The 19,809-nt window shown below is 35.5% G+C and overlaps 1 protein-coding gene across 7 annotated transcripts in view; it reads left to right on the top strand.

The window, feature by feature from the left end:
* The window catches only part of LOC147576023 (uncharacterized), a 778,516-nt gene that overhangs the window by 512,243 nt on the left and 246,464 nt on the right, over nt 1-19,809 (top strand). For all 7 annotated transcript variants that reach the window (XM_086680162.1, XM_086680159.1, XM_086680161.1 and 4 more), the window contains 2 exons: nt 342-416; nt 5,449-5,499. In XM_086680162.1, coding sequence (XP_086536288.1) covers nt 342-416; nt 5,449-5,499 — 126 coding nt within the window. The remainder of the gene's footprint in view (nt 1-341; nt 417-5,448; nt 5,500-19,809) is intronic.

The raw sequence follows: 19,809 nt of genomic DNA, 5'->3' as shown, positions 1-19,809 counted from the left end.
AGGCTCTGCTGAGGTACCCCATGTCTTGCTGGCTGTCTTTCTAATCTTGGGGACAGTGGTTTGACCTGTGTCTTCCCCTCTCTGGTGGATCCAAGAAGCATTATTCAGTCTGTTCAGCTTTATACTTGTTGTTAGGATGGAGTGACAACGTCTAAGCTCCTTATGCGTGGAACTAGAAACCAGAATTCCTATTTATAACTTTATACCTTTTTTGAAACTAATTCCCTCTAATAAATATTTACCTATATTTCTTATAATACAGTTTTCATATCCACCATTTTACTGGAGTTTGATGCCAAAAAAGGATAGCACAGATTTAGTTTATTCCTCTTGTTTTCCAGGTGAAGAAACTAGGAAACCACGAAGAGCAGTGATGTTTGCAGGGCTGAAGCACACTGAGGATTCTTCCCATCCAGGTATTTTTCTCTGAGACAAATAAGAGGGGAATGATTGAGTGTAGGAGGGTTTGTTTGTGGCTCCAACAAGCTTCCCGAGACTCAGTGTGCCTGAGCAAGGTGTGTGTAAGGTAAAAACAGTGACCGCATGTTGCAAAGCCTGAAGGCATGGAGAGAAATTCAGTTCGTGGATATATTTAATTTTTAATAATACTCAATAAAATGACTACTACATGGGTCAGATCAAAGGTGACTTTTTAAGGTAAGCCCCATCGAGCAGAATAATATTACCCTTCATTTGCATTCTTCTAACATTTTGCTCATTACATTATGACATTTGCCACATCTATTTTAATTTCCTGTTCAAATGCTATCCTCCAAGTAAGCTGAGAGTATATGAAACAGAGCACCATTGATTATTAGTTTTTCTAGTCCTAATATTTAACTCTGGAACATAATAGGTGATCAACATATATTTGGTGAATTGAATCGGTACATATTATACCAGGTAACTTGAAGCACATAGATTTTCTCAAGTTTTGCACCTTATACAGAAAAGAATTCTCCTAGTAAGCTTTTAAGAAAATAGTAAAGTTTGAGGTGGGCCTTTAGCAGATGAATAAAAATTTAATCATGTGTGTATGGTAGAGAAAGTTCTTCTCTACTGGAAAAAGAAAGTGTATTTTAAGGGGACCAATGTTAGTGTAGGTGACAGGAAGGAGAAGGAACAAGGATAGTGTGGCTGGAACAAAAGTTAGTCTGGGAAGTGAGGGTTAATAGTTAAGCAGATGAGCTCTTGTCACAGTGAGGGATGGGGTAGCAGGGAGTGGACATGAGCTTTCAGGTTTTTGGTAGGAGCGTTGATTTGCAAACCCCTAAAATTAGCTATGAATTTTCCTCCCCAAAACTTTTCCCTGTATTAAACTACTACCATTTCATTGTGTGACATTTTTACCTACTCAGTCAGTCCTGGTGGGAACCAATCCAGTAGCATTAGTGTCTCCCTTCTTGTTACCCGCTAAGCCATTCACTTCTATCTCCATCCACTGTCACCGCCCAAAGCCAGGTCCTGCGTCTCTAACCCGATCTAGATTTTATCATCCTAACTTTTCTTGCTAATTTCATTCTTGTCCTCTAACACAGAAACCATAGCAGTGTCCTATAAATGTCAGTGGAAGTGTTTTTGTGCACCTCAACTCTTTAAGAATTTCTTTCTTCATGTAGAATAAAACTCAAGCTCCTTATTTTAGCCTCTAAGTCCGGCATGCTGTGGCTCGTGCTTTCGTCACCAATGTAACTTCACGACTCTGTGTTCCAAGTCCATCATGCTGCTGTTACAGGGACCTGTTTTCAGGTTTCCCACCTACATTAACTCTGTCTTTCCATACTCTTCACAGAGCCTGCTCCTTCTCACTCAGCATATCTCAACTTAAATCTTACACTCTTTGGGTCTTCTTCAAACATGTTATGAAAAGCGAAGTCCTTTTATTTATTTTAAGACTTCTTTAACCCCTTACTTGTAAAATAAAATAAAGATACAGATAATTGCTATAAAATAAATGTACAGCTAATTAATTGAGGCCAACATCTTTATTAACACCTGACTGATCAGGTCAAGAAATATTGCCTGACACATTAGAAGCTGCTCACAATGCCTCCTTCCCAGCAAAATCTCTTCCATTCCCCTGAAGCAAATATTCTTCTAAGTTTCAGCAATCACTTCCTGGCATTGCTTTAATCTTATCATGCAAGTGTAGCTTCCTAAACCCTTTGCCTCAGCCTTGTCCATTTGTTTTTCCTTTGTTTATATCTTTCCGGTAGATTTTGATATATAGCTTCTATTTCTGTCCTTTTCTCCTTATGTTTTATTTTTAATTGAAGTATAACTTACGTAAAATAAAAGACCGATTTTAAATTTTTTTTTTTTCAACGTTTTATTTATTTTTGGGACAGAGAGAGACAGAGCATGAACGGGGGAGGGGCAGAGAGAGAGAGGGAGACACAGAATCGGAAACAGGCTCCAGGCTCTGAGCCATCAGCCCAGAGCCCGACGCGGGGCTCGAACTCACGGACCGCGAGATCGTGACCTGGCTGAAGTCGGACGCTTAACCGACTGCGCCACCCAGGCGCCCCTAAAAGACCGATTTTAAATGTACAATTCAATACATTGCTTCAAATGTATCTATCCCTGTCATCATCAGAACAAGTTTTTTTCTGTCATTTCTATCTCCCAGAGAAAACCATTGTTCTGATCTTTATCACCATAGTTTTTCTTGTTCTTGAATGTCATAGAAAGATAATTATCCAATGTGTACTCTTTGTCTCTAGGTTCTTTCACTCGGCATAATGCTGTTTTATGTAGTAGTCATTTGTTTTCTTTTACTGCTGAATTCCTTTTTTGAATATGCTGTATTATTTTTGAATCCATTCTATTGTTCACAGACATGCAGTTTTCAGGCTCTGTGCCTAAAGAGCACAGAGTCTGCTTGGGATTCCCTGTCTCCCTCTCTCTCTGCTTCTCCCCTGCTTGCTCACACTCCCTCTCTAAATAAATAAATAAACTTAAAAAATGTATATATGGACATACTTATACCAGTCTTTCTGCGAATATGTTCTCATTTCTTTTGGGAAAGTTCCTAAAAATGGTACTGATGGATTATATAGTAAGCGTATGTTAAACTTTATGAGAAACACATTATTTTGCAAAACATTTGTACCATTTGACATTTCAACCAATAATACATGAACATAACAATTGCTTCACATCTTTGCCAACAACTGAATTGTCAGCTATAGCAAGCACTCTGGTGAATGTGTGGTGGTATCACATTGTGGTTTATTTCTTTGGCGACTCCTGTTAAACATCTTCTCACGTACCTTTTGGGGACATATATTTGTCTGTTCAAGTTTTCTCCTATTTAATTGGATACTGGATATTTTTATTTTTGTATTGGAGTGCTTTCTACACTCTTGTGTCTGCACACATATGTGCACACATACATAAAGCTCGTATATACACATAAGTATGTATGTACACACATACACATACATATGAGTGGGTGTAATGGTGGGTGGATGTCAAATGTATGTATTGAGAATATTTTCTCCAAATCTGTGGTTTGCCTATGTTTTCTTAATGGTGTCTTTGAAGAGACTATTTAATTTTAATGTTTAATTCATTGACCTTTTTTTCATGGGTATTTAGGCATTTTTGTCCATTCCAAAAATCATTACCTACTCCCTGCTCACAAAAATAGTCACCGATGTTTTTTTCTAAAATTTTGATTGCTTTAGCTTTTATGTTTATTTATATTATAAATCTCAAATTACTTTTTGTTTATGTCATGTACAGGTCAACTTGTTTTTTTTTTTTTTTTCATAAAGATACCTAGTAATTTCAGCACCATTCTTTAAAAACTAACTATCCTCGGGGCGCCTGGGTGGCGCAGTCGGTTAAGCGTCCGACTTCAGCCAGGTCACGATCTCACGGTCCGTGAGTTCGAGCCCCGCGTCAGGCTCTGGGCTGATGGCTCAGAGCCTGGAGCCTGTTTCCCATTCTGTGTCTCCCTCTTTCTCTGCCCCTCCCCCGTTCATGCTCTGTCTCTCTCTGTCCCAAAAATAAATAAACGTTGAAAAAAAAAAATTTAAAAAAAAAAAAAAACAAAAAAAAAACTAACTATCCTCATGGAACTACTTTGAGAGCTTCATCAAAAATCATTTGGCCTTATTTTTGTGAATTTATTTCTCTAATATGTTCTTTTAGTCTATATTTTTAATCTTAATCCAACACAACCCTGTCCTTAGTCTTTTATTCTTTCACAGAATTATTAACTATTCTAAGGTCCTTGAATTTCCATATAAGCTTTAGAGTTATCTTGTCAATTTATTAAAAACTTGTTGGTGTTTTGATTAGGACTGTCTTGAATTTTTATTTTATTTTATTTTTTTAGTTTTATTTATTTAAGTAATCTCTACATTTAACCTGGGGCTCAATTTTAGGACTTTTGAGATCAAGAGTTGCATACTCTTCTGACTGAACTAGCCAGTCACCAGTCACCCCTCTCTTGAATTTTTAGATCACTGTTTCTCAACCTTTTTTTTTTATTCTTACCCTCCCAAACACAAGGAGAAAAAAGAAATCTACTTAAATTTTCTCAAATAAGAAATATTATATATAAATAATAAGATTCTATTAGATAGGGTTGAGCTTTGGAAGGTAATAAGCCATTGTATATGTAAGAATATTTTTCCCTCCAGGAAGCAATTTTTATCTATTTGTGGGTGATTCTGCCCCTGTTGAGAATACATGCTTTAGATCATTGTGGAGAGAACCTTAAAAATATTTAGTCTTCTGTTCCATGCATTTGATATGTTTCTCCATTTATTTAGGTCTTCTTTAATTTCTCTGGCAATGTTTTCTGGCTTTTGGTGTGCAAATATTTTACCTTTTTTATTAAATTCATTCCTCAATAAGAATTTCAGTTTTCTTACACCTTAAAAAGTGGCATTTTTATTATATTTTCCAATTGTTTGTTGTTAGTATATGGAAATACAGTTAATCTGACTACATTGACATTGTAACTTTTGGCATTTCAATGATAATGCTGGCATTTTTTTTAATGTTTATTTATTTATTTTGAGAGAAAGAGAGAGAAAGTGAAGGGGAAAGGCAAGAAAGAGAGGGAGAGAATCCCAAGCAGACTCTGTACTGTTAGCACAGAGCCTGATGCGGGGCTCAAACTCGTGAACCGTGAGACCTTGACCAACTGAGCCACCCAGGTGTCCCGTAATTCTGGCAGTTTCTTTCTGATGGGTTCTTTAGGATTTTAAATCTAAACCATCATGTGTCTGCAAATAAAGGCAACATGCTTTCTAATCTTTGTGCAATATCCTCCTGAGGGGAGGGTTATAAAAATTTAAGTGAAAACCACTTCATAAAGTTAAAAGTAATAAGCAAGTATTTTATTGCTGTTGCATTTTTAGCTGCTTTTCCAGATCAGCCAACAGTGACTGTGGTCAATGAGCATGCCCATTGTTGTCTCTTACCTCGTAGGGACCAAAGTGTCTGATACGATGGATGGACTGGTTTCCTGGATTGCCAAAGGTAGGATTGCAAAGATTTTCCTTTATTAGAGGGCAGCTGCGAAAAAGGGAGCTTTCCCAGCTGGCCTCTAGAAGAGAACACAACAGATAGATTTGGCCAATGACTGCAAGTTTGTGTAAACAGTGCTTTCTTTCGGGCCTGCTTCTGAGAGGGCCCCTGGAATGTAAGTTAACCACTGAGTTCATAACCAGAGTTTCTCTGGAGGCTTGCTGACTTTGATATTCCTGGAGGTGTGTGAAAAAACTGTGACCTTCACTGGCCAAGGTCTGGAGAAATGAAAACGTGCAATTACTTTGGAGTCACATTCTATTTTCTTATGATCTTATGTTTGTGTATGCCTGTGTTGGCTTCAGTATTGTGCAAACTTGATAATTAGTCCCTTGGAGATTTCTGGTACTGACTTGAATTAAACTGAGGAAAAAGTTTTCATCAAACATCATCAGATCTGGATATAGAGGAATGTGTAATACAGTGTGAATAAAGGAAAGCCAGTAAATGCACAAGAGACTGGAAGTAGAGTGAGGTGGTAAAAGAGGATAAAAAAGGAAAGAAAGAGCTGAAAGGAAGTCCCAAATGTATCCTGAAAATCTACCATATATCAGATATTTTAGATATTTTTTCCTTTTCATAACCTTTTTAAAAAATGTACAGCAAATGTAATACTTGCTCATTTTTAGCAAGTTTATAAATTATAGCATTTGTCATTATAATTGCAAAGACAAAAATTACCTGAGATCCCTGCCAAAGCATAACTAATATTATGTATTGCTTTTCACTGTTTCTTTGATATCTCTCTTACCTACCTATCTACCTATGTATTGATCAATCAGTCTATCACAACTTACCACAATATAGATCAGAAAGAGTTGTTCTGTACCTTAGGCTTTCTTTAATATTATACATTTTAAGCAACTTTACTGAGGTATAATTTATATTTTTTAAAAATTCATTGAAATTGACAGTTTGAGTACTGATAGATTTATGCACTTGTGAAGCATAGCCCATTCAAGATATAGAGCATTTCCATCCAGAAAGTTCCCTTGTGGCTTTTGCATACAGTCATCTCTAACTACTTGCTTCAGGCAACTACTGGTTTACAAAACTGAAACTATGCATTAGTTTTGTATATCAATTATACATTAGTGTTAAACATTAGTTTTACAGGTTCTATTTCATATAAATCAAGCCATATTATAAGTATTCCTTTATGTCTGATTTCATTTGTTCTGATTCTGTTTTTGAGATGAATTTGTGTGTGTGTGTGTGTGTGTGTACATGTGTTCATTCTTTTTGCTGCAGAGTAATATTTAGTTGTATGGATATACCACCATTTCTTTATCCATTCATCTGCTTATGGTTTACTTATGGGTACTCTGAATAAACTATTCTATTTTTCACCATTAAATATATTATTTATAGGTATTTTGTAGATATCTTTACTAATTTGAGAAAGATGCCTTTTATTTCTAGTTTGCTCACAGTTTTTTTTTTTCCTTCCTGACATTTTACCATGAATGAGTTGAATTTTTCCAGATTTTTTTTTCTGTCTCTACTGAGATAACTGAGATGTGAGGAGGATCGTGCAATTTTTCCTCTTTTATATGTTAACATGGCAAAACATATTTCATTTCCAAATGTTGAACCAACCTTGCATTACAGAGATAACTGTATTTGATCATTTCAGATTATTTTATGTATATGTCTTGATTTCATTTGCTAATATTTGATCTGGAGTTTTGAATTTATGATCATGACTAATAGTGGTCTAATTTAAAATTTCCAAAAAAAAAAAATCCAGAAATTCTTTATTAGCTTTTGGTGTTAGTGTTGTACTGGCTTCATAAAATGATTAGGAAAGCACTCTCCCTTTCGCTATTTTCTAAAAATGTTTGAGTAACACTGATAATGTATCTTCCTTAATTATGTAGTAAAATTAATGAGTAAACCACCGGGGTCTGGAGTTTTCTTTGTGAGATTTATTTATTATGATTTCTTTAATGGATATAAAGCTGTTCTGATTTTCTATTGCTTCATGTGTTAATTTTGGCAAGTTGCATTTTTTAAGGAATTTGTTTCATTTTGTAAAATTTTCAAATTTTTAAATAATATTCTTTATTATCCTCTTAATAACATTTATAGGACCTATAGTAATATTCCTCTTTTTATTTTTAATATTTGTATTTTGTATTTTTTCCTCTCTTATTTTCTTGATTATTTCTCCTAGATTTTGATCAATATTATTAATCTTTTAAAAAAATTGTGGACTCTGTTGATTTTTTTTTCTTCTGCCAGTCTGTTTTCTATTTCATCAGTTTATACTCTGATCATTATGAATTCTTCCCTTTTTAAATCTTGGTTTTAATTTGTTTATTTTTCCTCTTAGTCTTTTAATAGAGAAACCTACACTATTGATTTTAAATCTAAGAATTTAATCTAATATTTAAAAATAGGGTTTGCTTTTACTGTATCAAATTAATTTTTATATGCTACCTTTTCATTGCCATTATTTAAAGATTGTTCTAATTGTCGTAGTTTATTCTATGAAAACTTATTTTCATATCAGTATTAATAAATTTCTCAATATTTTGTGATTTTATTTATGTTCATTATTAATGGTTTCTAATGAATTTTTATTATGGTCAGAAAACATAATCCTGAGAAATTTAACACAAGACCATGGGGGAGGGGAAGAAAAAGAAAAAGAAGTTAGAGAGGGAGGGAGCCAAACCACAAAAGACTCGAATAAACTGAAGGTTGATGGGGGGGGGGTGGGAGGAAGGGGAAAGTGGGTGATCGTCATTGAGGAGGGCACCTGTAGGGATAAGCACTGAGTGTTGTATGGAAACCAATTTGACAATAAATTTCATATTAAAAAAGAAAGAAAGAAGAAAGGGAAAGAAAGAAAGAAAAAGAAAGAAAGAAAGAAAGACAAAGAAAGAAAGAAAGAAAGACAAAGAAAGAAAGAAAGAAAGAAAGAAAGAAAGAAAGACAGACAAAGAAAGAAAAGAAAAAGAAAGAAAAGAAAGAAAGAAAGAAAGAAAGAAAACATAGTCTGCTAATAGGTGCATACACATTTAGGATTGTTGCATCTTTTTGGTCATTATTATTTTTTTTAATGCTCATTCATTTTTGAGAGAGAGAAAATGCAAGTGGAGGAAGGACAGAGAGAGAGGGGGACAGAGGATCTGCAGCAGGTGCTGTGCTGTCAGCACAAAACCTGACATGGGGCTCAAACTCAGGAACCATGAGATCATGACCTGAGCCACAGTCAGATTCTTAACCAACTGAACCATCCAGGTGCCCCTCTTTTTGTTTTTTTGTACTTTTTATAATTATGTAGATTTTCTTTAGCTTTCATATATCTCTTTGCCTTGATTGTATGACATTGATATACCATACCAGCTTTCATAGGCATATTCTTTACATAATATTATACCTTTTTTATTGTACTACTTTCCAACTATTTGTCTTAATTTTGAAGTTGGGTCTTCGTAGACAGCAAATATTGAGCCTTGTGTTTTCATTACTGTGGTTTAGTTAACATTTGCATGTAAATGATACATCTAGTCAACATTTACAAGACATTTACACGTAATTATTGGTATGGTTGAGTTTATGTCTGCCATCTTTCTTTGTGTTTACCCTGTTTCCTTTTTGTGTTTGTATCTCTCTTGCTCCTTTCCTTCTTTATTTTGGGTTAACTGACTACGTCTGGCATACCATTTTAATTTCTTTATTGGGTTCTTAGCCATAACAATTTTTATGGTTCTAAATATTGTCTCTAGGGCTAAAAATATGCATTCTTATCTTATTAAAGTCTATTTACAGTCAATATTATACCAATTAACACCTGACTCTAAACACTTTTTATATCAACACTTTCCACTTCTCACTTTATACTTGACAGTTCCTATTTCATGGATGTAATCATTTTACTACATTATATTTGCATTTGTTAACTCTTCTTCATTTATGTTATTGTTGTCATATATGTTACTCCTGTATTATTATAATCCCCACCTTAAAGTGTTACTATTTTTGTATTTTACAGTGAGTGGTACCTTGAGACAATTAAGAGATAAAAATAGTTTATATTTATACTCTCATTTACCATTTCTGATTGTCTTTGTTACTTCCTATGGGTCAGAGTTTCCATTTGGTATCATTCACCTTAAACCTGGCAAATATCCTTTAGATTATCTTATAACTTGGGTTTGCAGGTACTTATCTAAAAACAACTCTTATTAAAAAAAATAGCTTTATCTCATCCTTCCTTTTTGAAGGGTACTGTCAGTAGAGATTTCTTTTTCTCTATTCTTTTAGCAGTTGAAAATTGTTCCAATATCTTTTAGCTTCCATTATTTATGATGAGAAGTCAGCATTTATTCTTATCACTGATCCCTATATAATGTCTTGTTTTCCACTGAATCCTGTCAATATTTTCTCTTTCTTTTGGCTATAACCACTGTGACTTCAATGTGGCTATGTGTGGGTTTTGTGCATTTATCCTTCTTGATGTATTCTGAGATTCTTGGATATATAAATAAATGTTTCTCATCAAATTTAGGAATTTTCAGCCATTATTTCTTCAAACCTTTATTTACCTCATTATGCCCTTCACCAACTTCTTTTAAAATTCTAGGACTCTTTTTACAAACATGTTAGACCATTTGATGTTGTGTTTCCATTCCCTGATAAACTCTATTCATTTTTCTTCATGTTTCAGATTGAATCATTCTGTCCTTGAGTTTGATTTACTATTTCTTCATCATGTCAAAACAGCTCTTAAGGCCGTTCAGTGAGCTTTTCATTTTGTTATTATAATTTTTAGTTCTATAATTTCCATTAGTTCTATGCATTATATATGTATGTAGTTTTTAAAACATTTTTGTATAAATGTACAGTTTTCTTTTTGAGGAGTCTCTATTTGTTCATTCATTAAATTTTGAATATATTTTTGTTTTGTTCTTTAGCCATATCTTCCTTTAGTTCTTTCAATAGGTTTGTTATAGCTGCTTCAACATTTATTATTTTTTGAATGTTATTCATTTTTCATTATAAGTGTACTTTTTAATTATTTATCTGTATTCATTTTCATAGTAAACATGTATATTTGCAATGAAAAAGCAGTGAAATTTCAGGTTTCATATTATTTTGTTAAATTCACTCCTCAATAAGAACAAAAGAGAGATTTGTGACAATAACATTTTCTTGAAAATATTAATAACATTGTACAAGCTGATGCAATGTTTTGTTGTTGTTGTTTGATTTTGGTTTGGCTGTTTTTTTTCATTTTATTTAAATCCAAGTTGGTTAACATATAGTGTAATAATGGTTTCAGGAGTAGAATTCAATGATTCATGGGGCACCTGGGTGCCTCAGTCGGTTAAGCGTCTGAGTTCAGCTCAGGTCATGATCTCATGGTTCATGGGTCTGAGCCCCATGTTGAGCTCTGTGCTGACAGCTCAGAGCCTGGAACCTGCTTCAGATTCTCTGTCTTCCCCTCTTTCTGCCCCTCCCCTGCTCATGCTCTGTCTCTCTCTCTCAAAAGTAAACATGAAAAAAAATGATTCATCACTTACGTATAACATCCAGTGCTCATCCCAACAGGTGCCCTCTTTAATACCCTTCACCCATTTAGCCTATCCCCCCATAAATGTTTTTAATCCCCACTTTAATCCCCATCCCCCACTCTCCCCGTCCTCCTACCCATTTCCCCTCTGGTAAGCATGTTTGTCCTCTATGGTTAAGAGTTTGTTTCTTGGTTTGTCTTTTTTTTTTCTTTGCTCATTTGTTTTGTTTCTTAAATTCCACATGGGAGTGAGATCGAATGGTATTTGTCTTTCTCTGACTGACTCATATTTTCTTCAGCATTATAATCTCTAACTCTACCCAAGTTGTTGCATATGACAAGATTTCATTCCATTTGTAGCTGAATAATATTCATCTTCTTTATCCATTCATCTATCAGTGGGCACTTGGGCTGCTTCCTGGTTTGGCTATTGTAAATAATGCTGCTAAACATAGGTTGGCATGTATCCCTTTCAGTTAGTGTTTTTGTATTTTTTGGGTAAATACCCAGTAATGCAATGCCTCAATCTTAGGGTACTTCTAATTTTAACTTTTTGAGGAACTTCCATTTTGTTTTCCACAATGCTGCACCAGTTTGTATTCCCACTAACAGTACGAGAGGGCTCCTTTTTCTTCATGTCCTTACCACACTTGTTTCTTGTGTTGTTGATATCAGCCATTCTGACAGGTATGAGGTGATATTTCATAGTAGTTTTGATTTACATTTCCCTGGCAGTGAGTGACGTTCAGCTTTTCAAGTCTGTTAGCCATCTGTCTGTCTTCTTTGGAGAAATGTCTTTAAGTATCTTTTGCCTATTTCTTAAGTGGATTATTAGGTTTTTGGGTGTCAAGTTGTATTCGTTCGTTATATATTTTGTATTCTGACGCTTTATCGGATATGTAATTTGCAAATATTTTCTTCCTTTCAGTAGGTGGCCTTTTAGTTTTGTTGGTTGTTTCTCACTATGTGCAGAAACTCTTTATTTTGATGTAATCCCCAATGTTTATTTTTGTTTTTATTTTCCTTGCCTCAGGAGACATGTCTAGAAAGATGTTGCTACATCCAATGTCGGAGATTACTGCCTATGTGCTCCTCAAGGATTTTTATAGTTTCTGGTCTCACATTTGGGTCTTTAATCCATATTAAGTTTATTTTTGTGTATGGTGAAAGAAAGTGGTCCAGTTTCATTCTTTTGCATGTGGCTGTTCATTTTCTCACCACCATTTGTTGAAGAGACTGTCTTTTTCCCATTGCATATTCATTCCTCCTTTGTCAAAGATTAATTAACCATGTAATTGTAGGTTTATTCCTGAGTTTTCTGTTCTGTTCTATTGACCTATGTGTCTATATTTTTGCCAGTACCAAACTGTTTTAATTACTTGAAATAGGGAATTGTGATACCTCCATTTGTTTTTCTTTTTCAAGATTTCTTTGGCTATTTGGGGTTCCATCTAAATTTTAGGGTTGTTTGTTCTAGCTCTGTGGAAAATGCTGTTGATATTTTGCTAGGGATTGCATTACATGTTTGGATTGCTTTGGATAGTATAGACATTTTAACAATATTTGTTCTGTCAACACATGAGCATGGAATGTCTTTCCATTTCTTTGCATTGTCTTGAATTTATTTCATCAGTGCTTTATAGTTTTCAGAGTACAGGCCTTTTACCTCTTTGGTTAGGCTTAGTCCCAGGTATTTTACTGTTTGTGCAATTGTAAATGACATTGTTTTCTTAATTTTACATTCTGCCACTTCATGATTGGTGTATAGGAATGCAACAGATTTCTGTACATTGATTATGTATCCTGTGACTTTACTGAATTCATTTATCAGTCCTAGTAGTGTTTTGGTGGGGTCTTTTGGGTTTTCCATATATAGCATGCCATCTGCAGATAGTGGAAGTTTTACTTTTTCCTTACCAGTTTGGATGCCTTTCATTTCTTTATGTTGTCTAATTGCTGTGGCTAGGACTTCCTAGTACTATGTTGAAAAAAAGTGGTGAGAATGGACATCCTTGTCTTGTTCCTGACCTTAGGTGAAAAGCTCTCAATTTTTCACCATTGAGTATGATATTGGCTGTGGGCTTTTCATGTAAGTACTTTATTATGTTGAGATATATTCCTGCTAGACCTACTTTGCAGAGGGTTTTTTATCATGAACGGATGTTGTTGTTGGTCAAATGCTTTTTCTGCATCTATCTAAATGATTATATGGTTTTTATTCTTTCTCTTATTGATGTGACATATCACATTGATGGTTTGGGGATTATTAAAATACCCTTGCATCCCAGGAATAAGTCCCACTTGATTGTGGTGTATGATTTTTTTTTTAACTTTTTTTTAACCTTTATTTATTTCTGAGACAGAGAGAGACAGAGCATGAACAGGGGAGGGGCAGAGAGAGAGGGAGACACAGAATCTGAAACAGGCTCCAGGCTCTGAGCTGTCAGCACAGAGCCCGATGCGGGGCTCGAACTCACGGACCGTGAGATCATGACCTGAGCTGAAGTCGGACGCTTAACCGACCAAACCACCCAGGCGCCCCTGTGGTGTATGATTTTTTAAAAAATATATTGTTGGATTCAGTTTGCTAATATTTTGTTGAGGCTTTTTGCATCTATATTCATGAGAGATACTGACCTGGAGTTCATTCTCTCTCTTTTTTTTTTTCCTGGTGTCTTATCTGGTTTTGGTATCAGAGTGATACTGGACCCATAGAATGATTTTGAAAGTTTTCCTTTCTCTTCTGGTTTTTTTTTTTTTTTTTTTTTGGAATGGTTTAAGAATGGATATTAACTGTTCTTTAAATGTTTGGTAGAATTTGCCTGTGAAGCCATTTGGTCCTGGACTTCTGTTTTTTGGGGGTTGGGGGTAGTGTTTGGATTACTGATTCATTTTCTTTCTTTAATGTTTATTTCTGAGAGAGAGAGAGAGGGAGAGAGAGAGAGAGAGGGAGAGAGAGAGAGAGAGAGAGAGAAAGAGGAAGAGTGTGTGTGGGGGGGGGAGGCAAAGGGGAGTAGCAGTGTCCCAATGACCCATCCTTCATAGTCCTATTCCCTGCCTCAACCTTGATCTCTGCCTCTTCTGCTCACTGCATTAGGTAAGAAAATGTCCTCAGGCTGAGAGTCAGGGCCCTCATGCGGTTCAGCTCGTGAGTCTGCCTTTGCTCAGGATTGAATTTCTGCACTGCCTGTTGTCCAATGCCTGCAAGTGATTGTGCCATAATTTTTTTTTTTTTTGTCTAGGTTCCATTTGTTTATCATTGTTGTTTAGTGTGCTACCAGGTATTCCAGAGAAACAGAACCAATAGCAAAGAGAGGGAGAGAGAGAGATTTGACTCCTGTGATGGTGGGGGCTGGCAAGACCTATATCTGTAGAGCAATCCTAAAGGGTAGAAATTCAGGTAAGAATTAATGTTACAGTCTGTAGTTAGAAATCTGAAGGGCAGGCCAGGCAGACTGAAAGCTCAGGCAAGGATTCTATATTGCAATGTTGAAGCCAAATTTGTTTGGGAACCCTTAGTCTTTTAAGGCTTTCAGTTGATTGGATATGGCCCACCCACATTATGGAAAGTAATCTGTTTTATTCATAGTCTACTCATTTAAATGTTAATCACATGTAAAAAATACCTTCATAGTAGCATCTAGACTGGTGTGTGGCCAAACAACTGAGCACTATAGCCTAGCCAAGTTGACATATAAATTAACTATCGCAATACCCACAATTCTAATTTAGCCTCTATATGTGATCCTCTGTTGCCTGAAAATTATTTTATTAATACTAAATTCCCATAATTTTAATTTATTTCCTTCTTTTCACTATTTCATAAAGAATATACTTGTTCATATGTCTTCACCTCAAACATTGATTATTTCCTTGGGTGGAGTATAATAATCATAAGTATGAGGATGAATACTTGAAAGATATTAATATATCTTACCATTTGGGCCTCTGAAAAGTATAATATTATTTATTATCCCTATAAATGTATGAGAGTGTCAGTATCCTATGATGGAAAATTCTCAGAATTTTTAAAAAATATTTTTATTTGGCGGGAAAAATTGTAAATTGTTAATGTTTGAATTTGCTGAAATATAATTACAAATGAGTGTGAGAAATCTTAAAATTATTTGATTACTGATTTGTAATTATTATTTTGCATATTTACACCGAACTTGCCAGTTTTATTCTTGTAGGCTTGTAATGGATAGTTTTCTAGTTTAGATGAAACTCTTTCTCATCTGTCATTTGCGATTTCCCACTTTGTTAGTTGATATTTATTTTTCTTTTTAACTAGAATTAGCAGAAAGCTTTAAAAGAGCAACCTAATTTCTAGTATGGTGAATTTAGCAATTTCTCAGGTCTCTGATTAATGGAGAACTGTTATTCTTTCTGTTTTTTATGCAATATTGCACACACATTATTCCATGTGGAATATTTTTTGATTAATTAAAAGACTCATATTTAAAAGAAAAGATTGCTAGTCCTAACTGCCATTCCCCCTCCCCCCGCAGCCTTTATATTACTTACAGAATTGTTTAGAAGCCTATCCTTCAAGTTTTTCCCTAACTCCACAATAGGTCACAATAGGTCATATAACATGTAAAAGAATGGCTATGTCAAAACCACAGAATAAGTCTCTCCATTTTTCTCAGAGTACCTCATTGGACACATCCTCTATATTTTAATATGTAGTTTTCTCAGAATCATTATTTTGAAAATAATAACTGCAGTTAGGATTCTTAACTCAGGAAAAAATATGAGGGCTTGAACGTTTTGATTTTGCTTTATTTCTTTTGTATTTTACTTCTAATTCAATGTAACTGTCCTTAGAATGGTCTATACAGTTTTGCCTTTGTGTATTTAATGGAGTATGAACAATAGGGAAGAATTTGTGTAGCACAAAAAACAATGTTGGGCAGAGAGCAGAATCTCCCTGTGAGAATGCTTCTTTTGCTTATTTGTTTTTGTTTCAAAATCTTAAACCTGATCAGATTATGTTGAATATCCAGGTGTGATTCAGGACAGAGTGAGTGTCTGTAAGGAGGCTGGAATAGATGTGGACAGATTCCTCTAGATGAAAGAGATAATTGGAGCGTGGGCAAAAGGGGAAAGAGAAGTCCCTGGATTCCTCAAACAGGGAAGTATATCCCGCTGTCTGTCTGATGCTAAAAAAGATAAAAAGACCTAAAGAAAAGGATAGCTATGAGTTTTCTGGCTTTGACTAAATAGCCTCTTGCCTCAAGCAGAACCTAGAGGCTTCAGTGAAAAATTAGACCTAGGGAAATTTTACATGTCATGGTTGCCAGGCCCACTGACACCTCAGGACCAGAGAAGTCTTCTTAATTTAGTGAGTGTAGGTAAGTTCCCAGAATACTGTGCCCTGAGAGGCAGGTGCCCAGTGGGAATTGGAGGTTGCCTGTGTCATTCACTATGTAGACTAGGGCCAGGGATCACAGCTGGTTAATTCACCGAAACTGGGTTAATATTTTTTGAAAATTTGAAGCTATGCACTGAACCACTATTTTCTTATAACTTAATAACCCTGTTCTTTCATACTCTTTTGAATTTTGTTAATACTTGATATATTGAAGATTTGGAATAATGAATTAAATTCCACCACATTAATGTTTTTTTGTTCATCTGTATTTTCAACAGTTTTGTTTTTTGTCTTGTTTTGTCCTTTGCTATTATCTTACTTGTCAAATTAAAGACTGCGCCTACGATGTCTTCACTGAGGATTTTACATTTACATTACTGCATTACAAATATAAAATAACTCATCATCTTTAATGCCTTAAACTCTACTTTGTTTGTTCTTTCTTGTCCTAGATCTGTTTTTGATTGATAGGTCTGCACAACTGTTTTTCTAAGGTAGTCATTTTATTTCAGTGTATTATATAAACAACACAAAATAAATGTTTTCATGCAAAGATTGTCTTCATCTTAGAAAATTTATTCATTTAGTTTTGGTCTTAAAAAAATTATTCTCTATTTCAAAAGTCTGCAATCTATAACCTGTGGGCCAAATGTGGTCCAACACCTGTTTTTGTATGAGCTAGAATGTTTTTACATTTTTAACTAGTTAGACAAAATCGGAAAAAGAAAAATATGCGAGAATGACCATATGTAGCACGCAAGACTTAAAATATCTACCGTCTGGTACTTTACAAAAAAGTTTGCTGACCCCTGCTCTGTTTTATCTCCAAACACACTTTTAGCAGATGCTGTCACAGCCCACTTATGTTCTCTCTGTGCTTATCCAAGGCCCGTACATGTGGCTCTTTGATTTAGGGAGGGTGGTTCCATTCTCCTTGCCCAGTGGCTGGAGCAGGATCTGAGTGCAAAGCATGAATGCCCCCGGCAGCAGCCCTTACTAGTAAATAAACATCCACCCCCTTGTTCCTCAGGTGGGAAAACTCTAAGGATATATTCTATACCAGAGTCCCCAAAGTGATCAACCTCAGTTGACTACAGCAGTGACATACTTGATACTACTAATGTTAATTTATTTTTGAGACACAGAGAGACAAAGAGCACGAGCAGGGAGGGGAGGAGAAAGCAGGAGATAGAGAATCCCATGCAGGCTCCACACTCTCGACACAGAGCCTGATGTGGGGCTTTTACTCATGAACTGTGAGATCGTGACCTGAGCTGAAATCAAGAGTCAGATGCTTAACCCACTGAGCCACCCAGGCGACCAGATAGTACATACTTTACAGCTTCCTTTCGTTCCCCATCTCACTTCCCTGCTCCCTCTCAGTGTTTTCCTGGTATTATCTCTCAAATAAATTCCTTACTCTCAATTCATGTGTCATTGCCTAAAATAGTCTTTAGAATGCTATCTTCTATTTGTTTTTGTGCTTCCTTGAATTTTACCCAGTTTGTTAATGTCATACATAATGCATTCCTGAAAACATGTACAAGTTAAATATGTATAATTTGAGAAGATAGGCTTACATTTTATAAGTTCTCAGAGAGCCAAATATATCATTTAAAATTTCTCCTGACATTAGCCTTAACTCAGTAACTCAAAAGCATATTTTAAATATTTAAACTTATTTTTAATTTTTAAACTTATTTTTCTTCACAGTTTCTCACACAGTTGACTGTGTTTATCTAATCATTAGTTGAGGCTAACGACTCATCTCTTTAAGCACAATTAATAGTTCCATCTTGGCCTGAGTTTCATTCCATATAGTTGTGCTGCCTATGACTTGGTAACTTTATGTTTTTCTCTTTCCACTTTTTAAATTAATCAGGTCCAAATGAAAATAGTTCCTCAAATAACTGAAAAAAATATTATTCTTCAGATAAAGACAACAGTGCTGCTGCTAAAATGTATGTTTGGCAAATAGGCAATTTCACTTTGAAATATTTCCATGTTATCATCAGATGAAGAATGAAAACCATAATTGCCTTGAGAATGGCATTTCAGAGCAAACAATGTGTTAATTTTTTAAAGAATGCTATAATAAAAGTTAAACATTTTTTTTTAAGAACTCCCTCTCACTAACCTTTTTCTGTGTTTCCTCCAGGTGTCTCAATAGTTTGGTGTTGCGGTAGCTTTTTTTAATTTGGTGACTTTTCTTGCTCTGTTTATTCTTACAGAAGGAGAGATTTATTTACCTGGTGTTTATTTAGGACAGTAGTTCTCAACCATGACCACACACTGGAGTCCAGGGTGCTTTAAAGACAGTGCAGAGGCCTGCGTCTCACCTCCAGGGATTCTGAATTAATTGGACTGGGAGGTGGCCTGGGCCCTGAGAATTTGAAAACTTCCCAGGTGATTTGAATGTGCAGCTAATGCTAAACCTAGGAATTCAGGTGGATTCTATTGGACTTTGATCTGCTCTTGTTTGAATCTTTCACATTATGAGAAAGAAGGAAAAAGGATGTATATAAATTTCACAGTGTAGTCTCAATAGGGGGCTCTGTTTCTTTTCCAAAGAGTTACTTTCTCTTGTGCTTTCTGTGAAAGCAGGAAGTTGCATGTTTTTAGCTCTTTGTCAGTGTGGCCAGGTCTCACCTACTGTCACTTTGCCTTCCAGAAGGATGTGTACATACCACCAGCCCCTTGCGTGGCACTGCCACCCTAAGCACAAGGAAACCAGGGGCTTTCTGTTGTCATTGCTATGAGCATAAGAATTGATCCTAAGTCTAGATAGATCACAAACAGTTGTTTCTTTATGCTTCCCCCTCCCCAAGTCTACCATCACCTCCCCCTCTCACTTCCTCTTTATTATCTATCAGGTATCTCTTCCAGACTGCAAAGTATGAGTTTTACCAGGCCCGTAGCCACTTAATTCTTTAATAATTTGAGGCCGAGATGGTTCTACATTTTTGCTTTGGGAAAAGCTTAAGGCACCCATTCTACTGGAAGGGCACTGGAGCCCCTTTCTTATGTCTTCTTGTATAGAGCGTGTGTGGCGTGGTTATTAACCTCAAGTGTTTATCTTGGGCTGCTTTGGAGAAGCTGTTCCAGACTGTCATTATGGTTTTAGGGAAAGTTGTGGAACGTTCTTCAATTTAATCTGCCTGCACTTGTCAGTCAACATTCTTTAAGTTTATGGTACATGGCTGCTAAGATTTCCTCTTTGCTAATGCCATTGAAGGCTCCTCTCTTTCACTCCCATCTTTTTCACTTTAGTGCCAGCCTGGGAGTCAGCAAATAGCTGTGGTTGCTCTCACAAAGTCTAAGAAAAGTGTGATTAGTGATTTTTTTTAATGTTTATTTATTT

The sequence above is a fragment of the Puma concolor genome, chromosome D2, assembly GCF_028749965.1.
Source record: "Puma concolor isolate L17-30 chromosome D2, mPumCon1.1.hap2, whole genome shotgun sequence".
NCBI lineage: Eukaryota > Metazoa > Chordata > Mammalia > Carnivora > Felidae > Puma > Puma concolor.
This window is presented reverse-complemented; position numbering and strand designations above follow the sequence as displayed.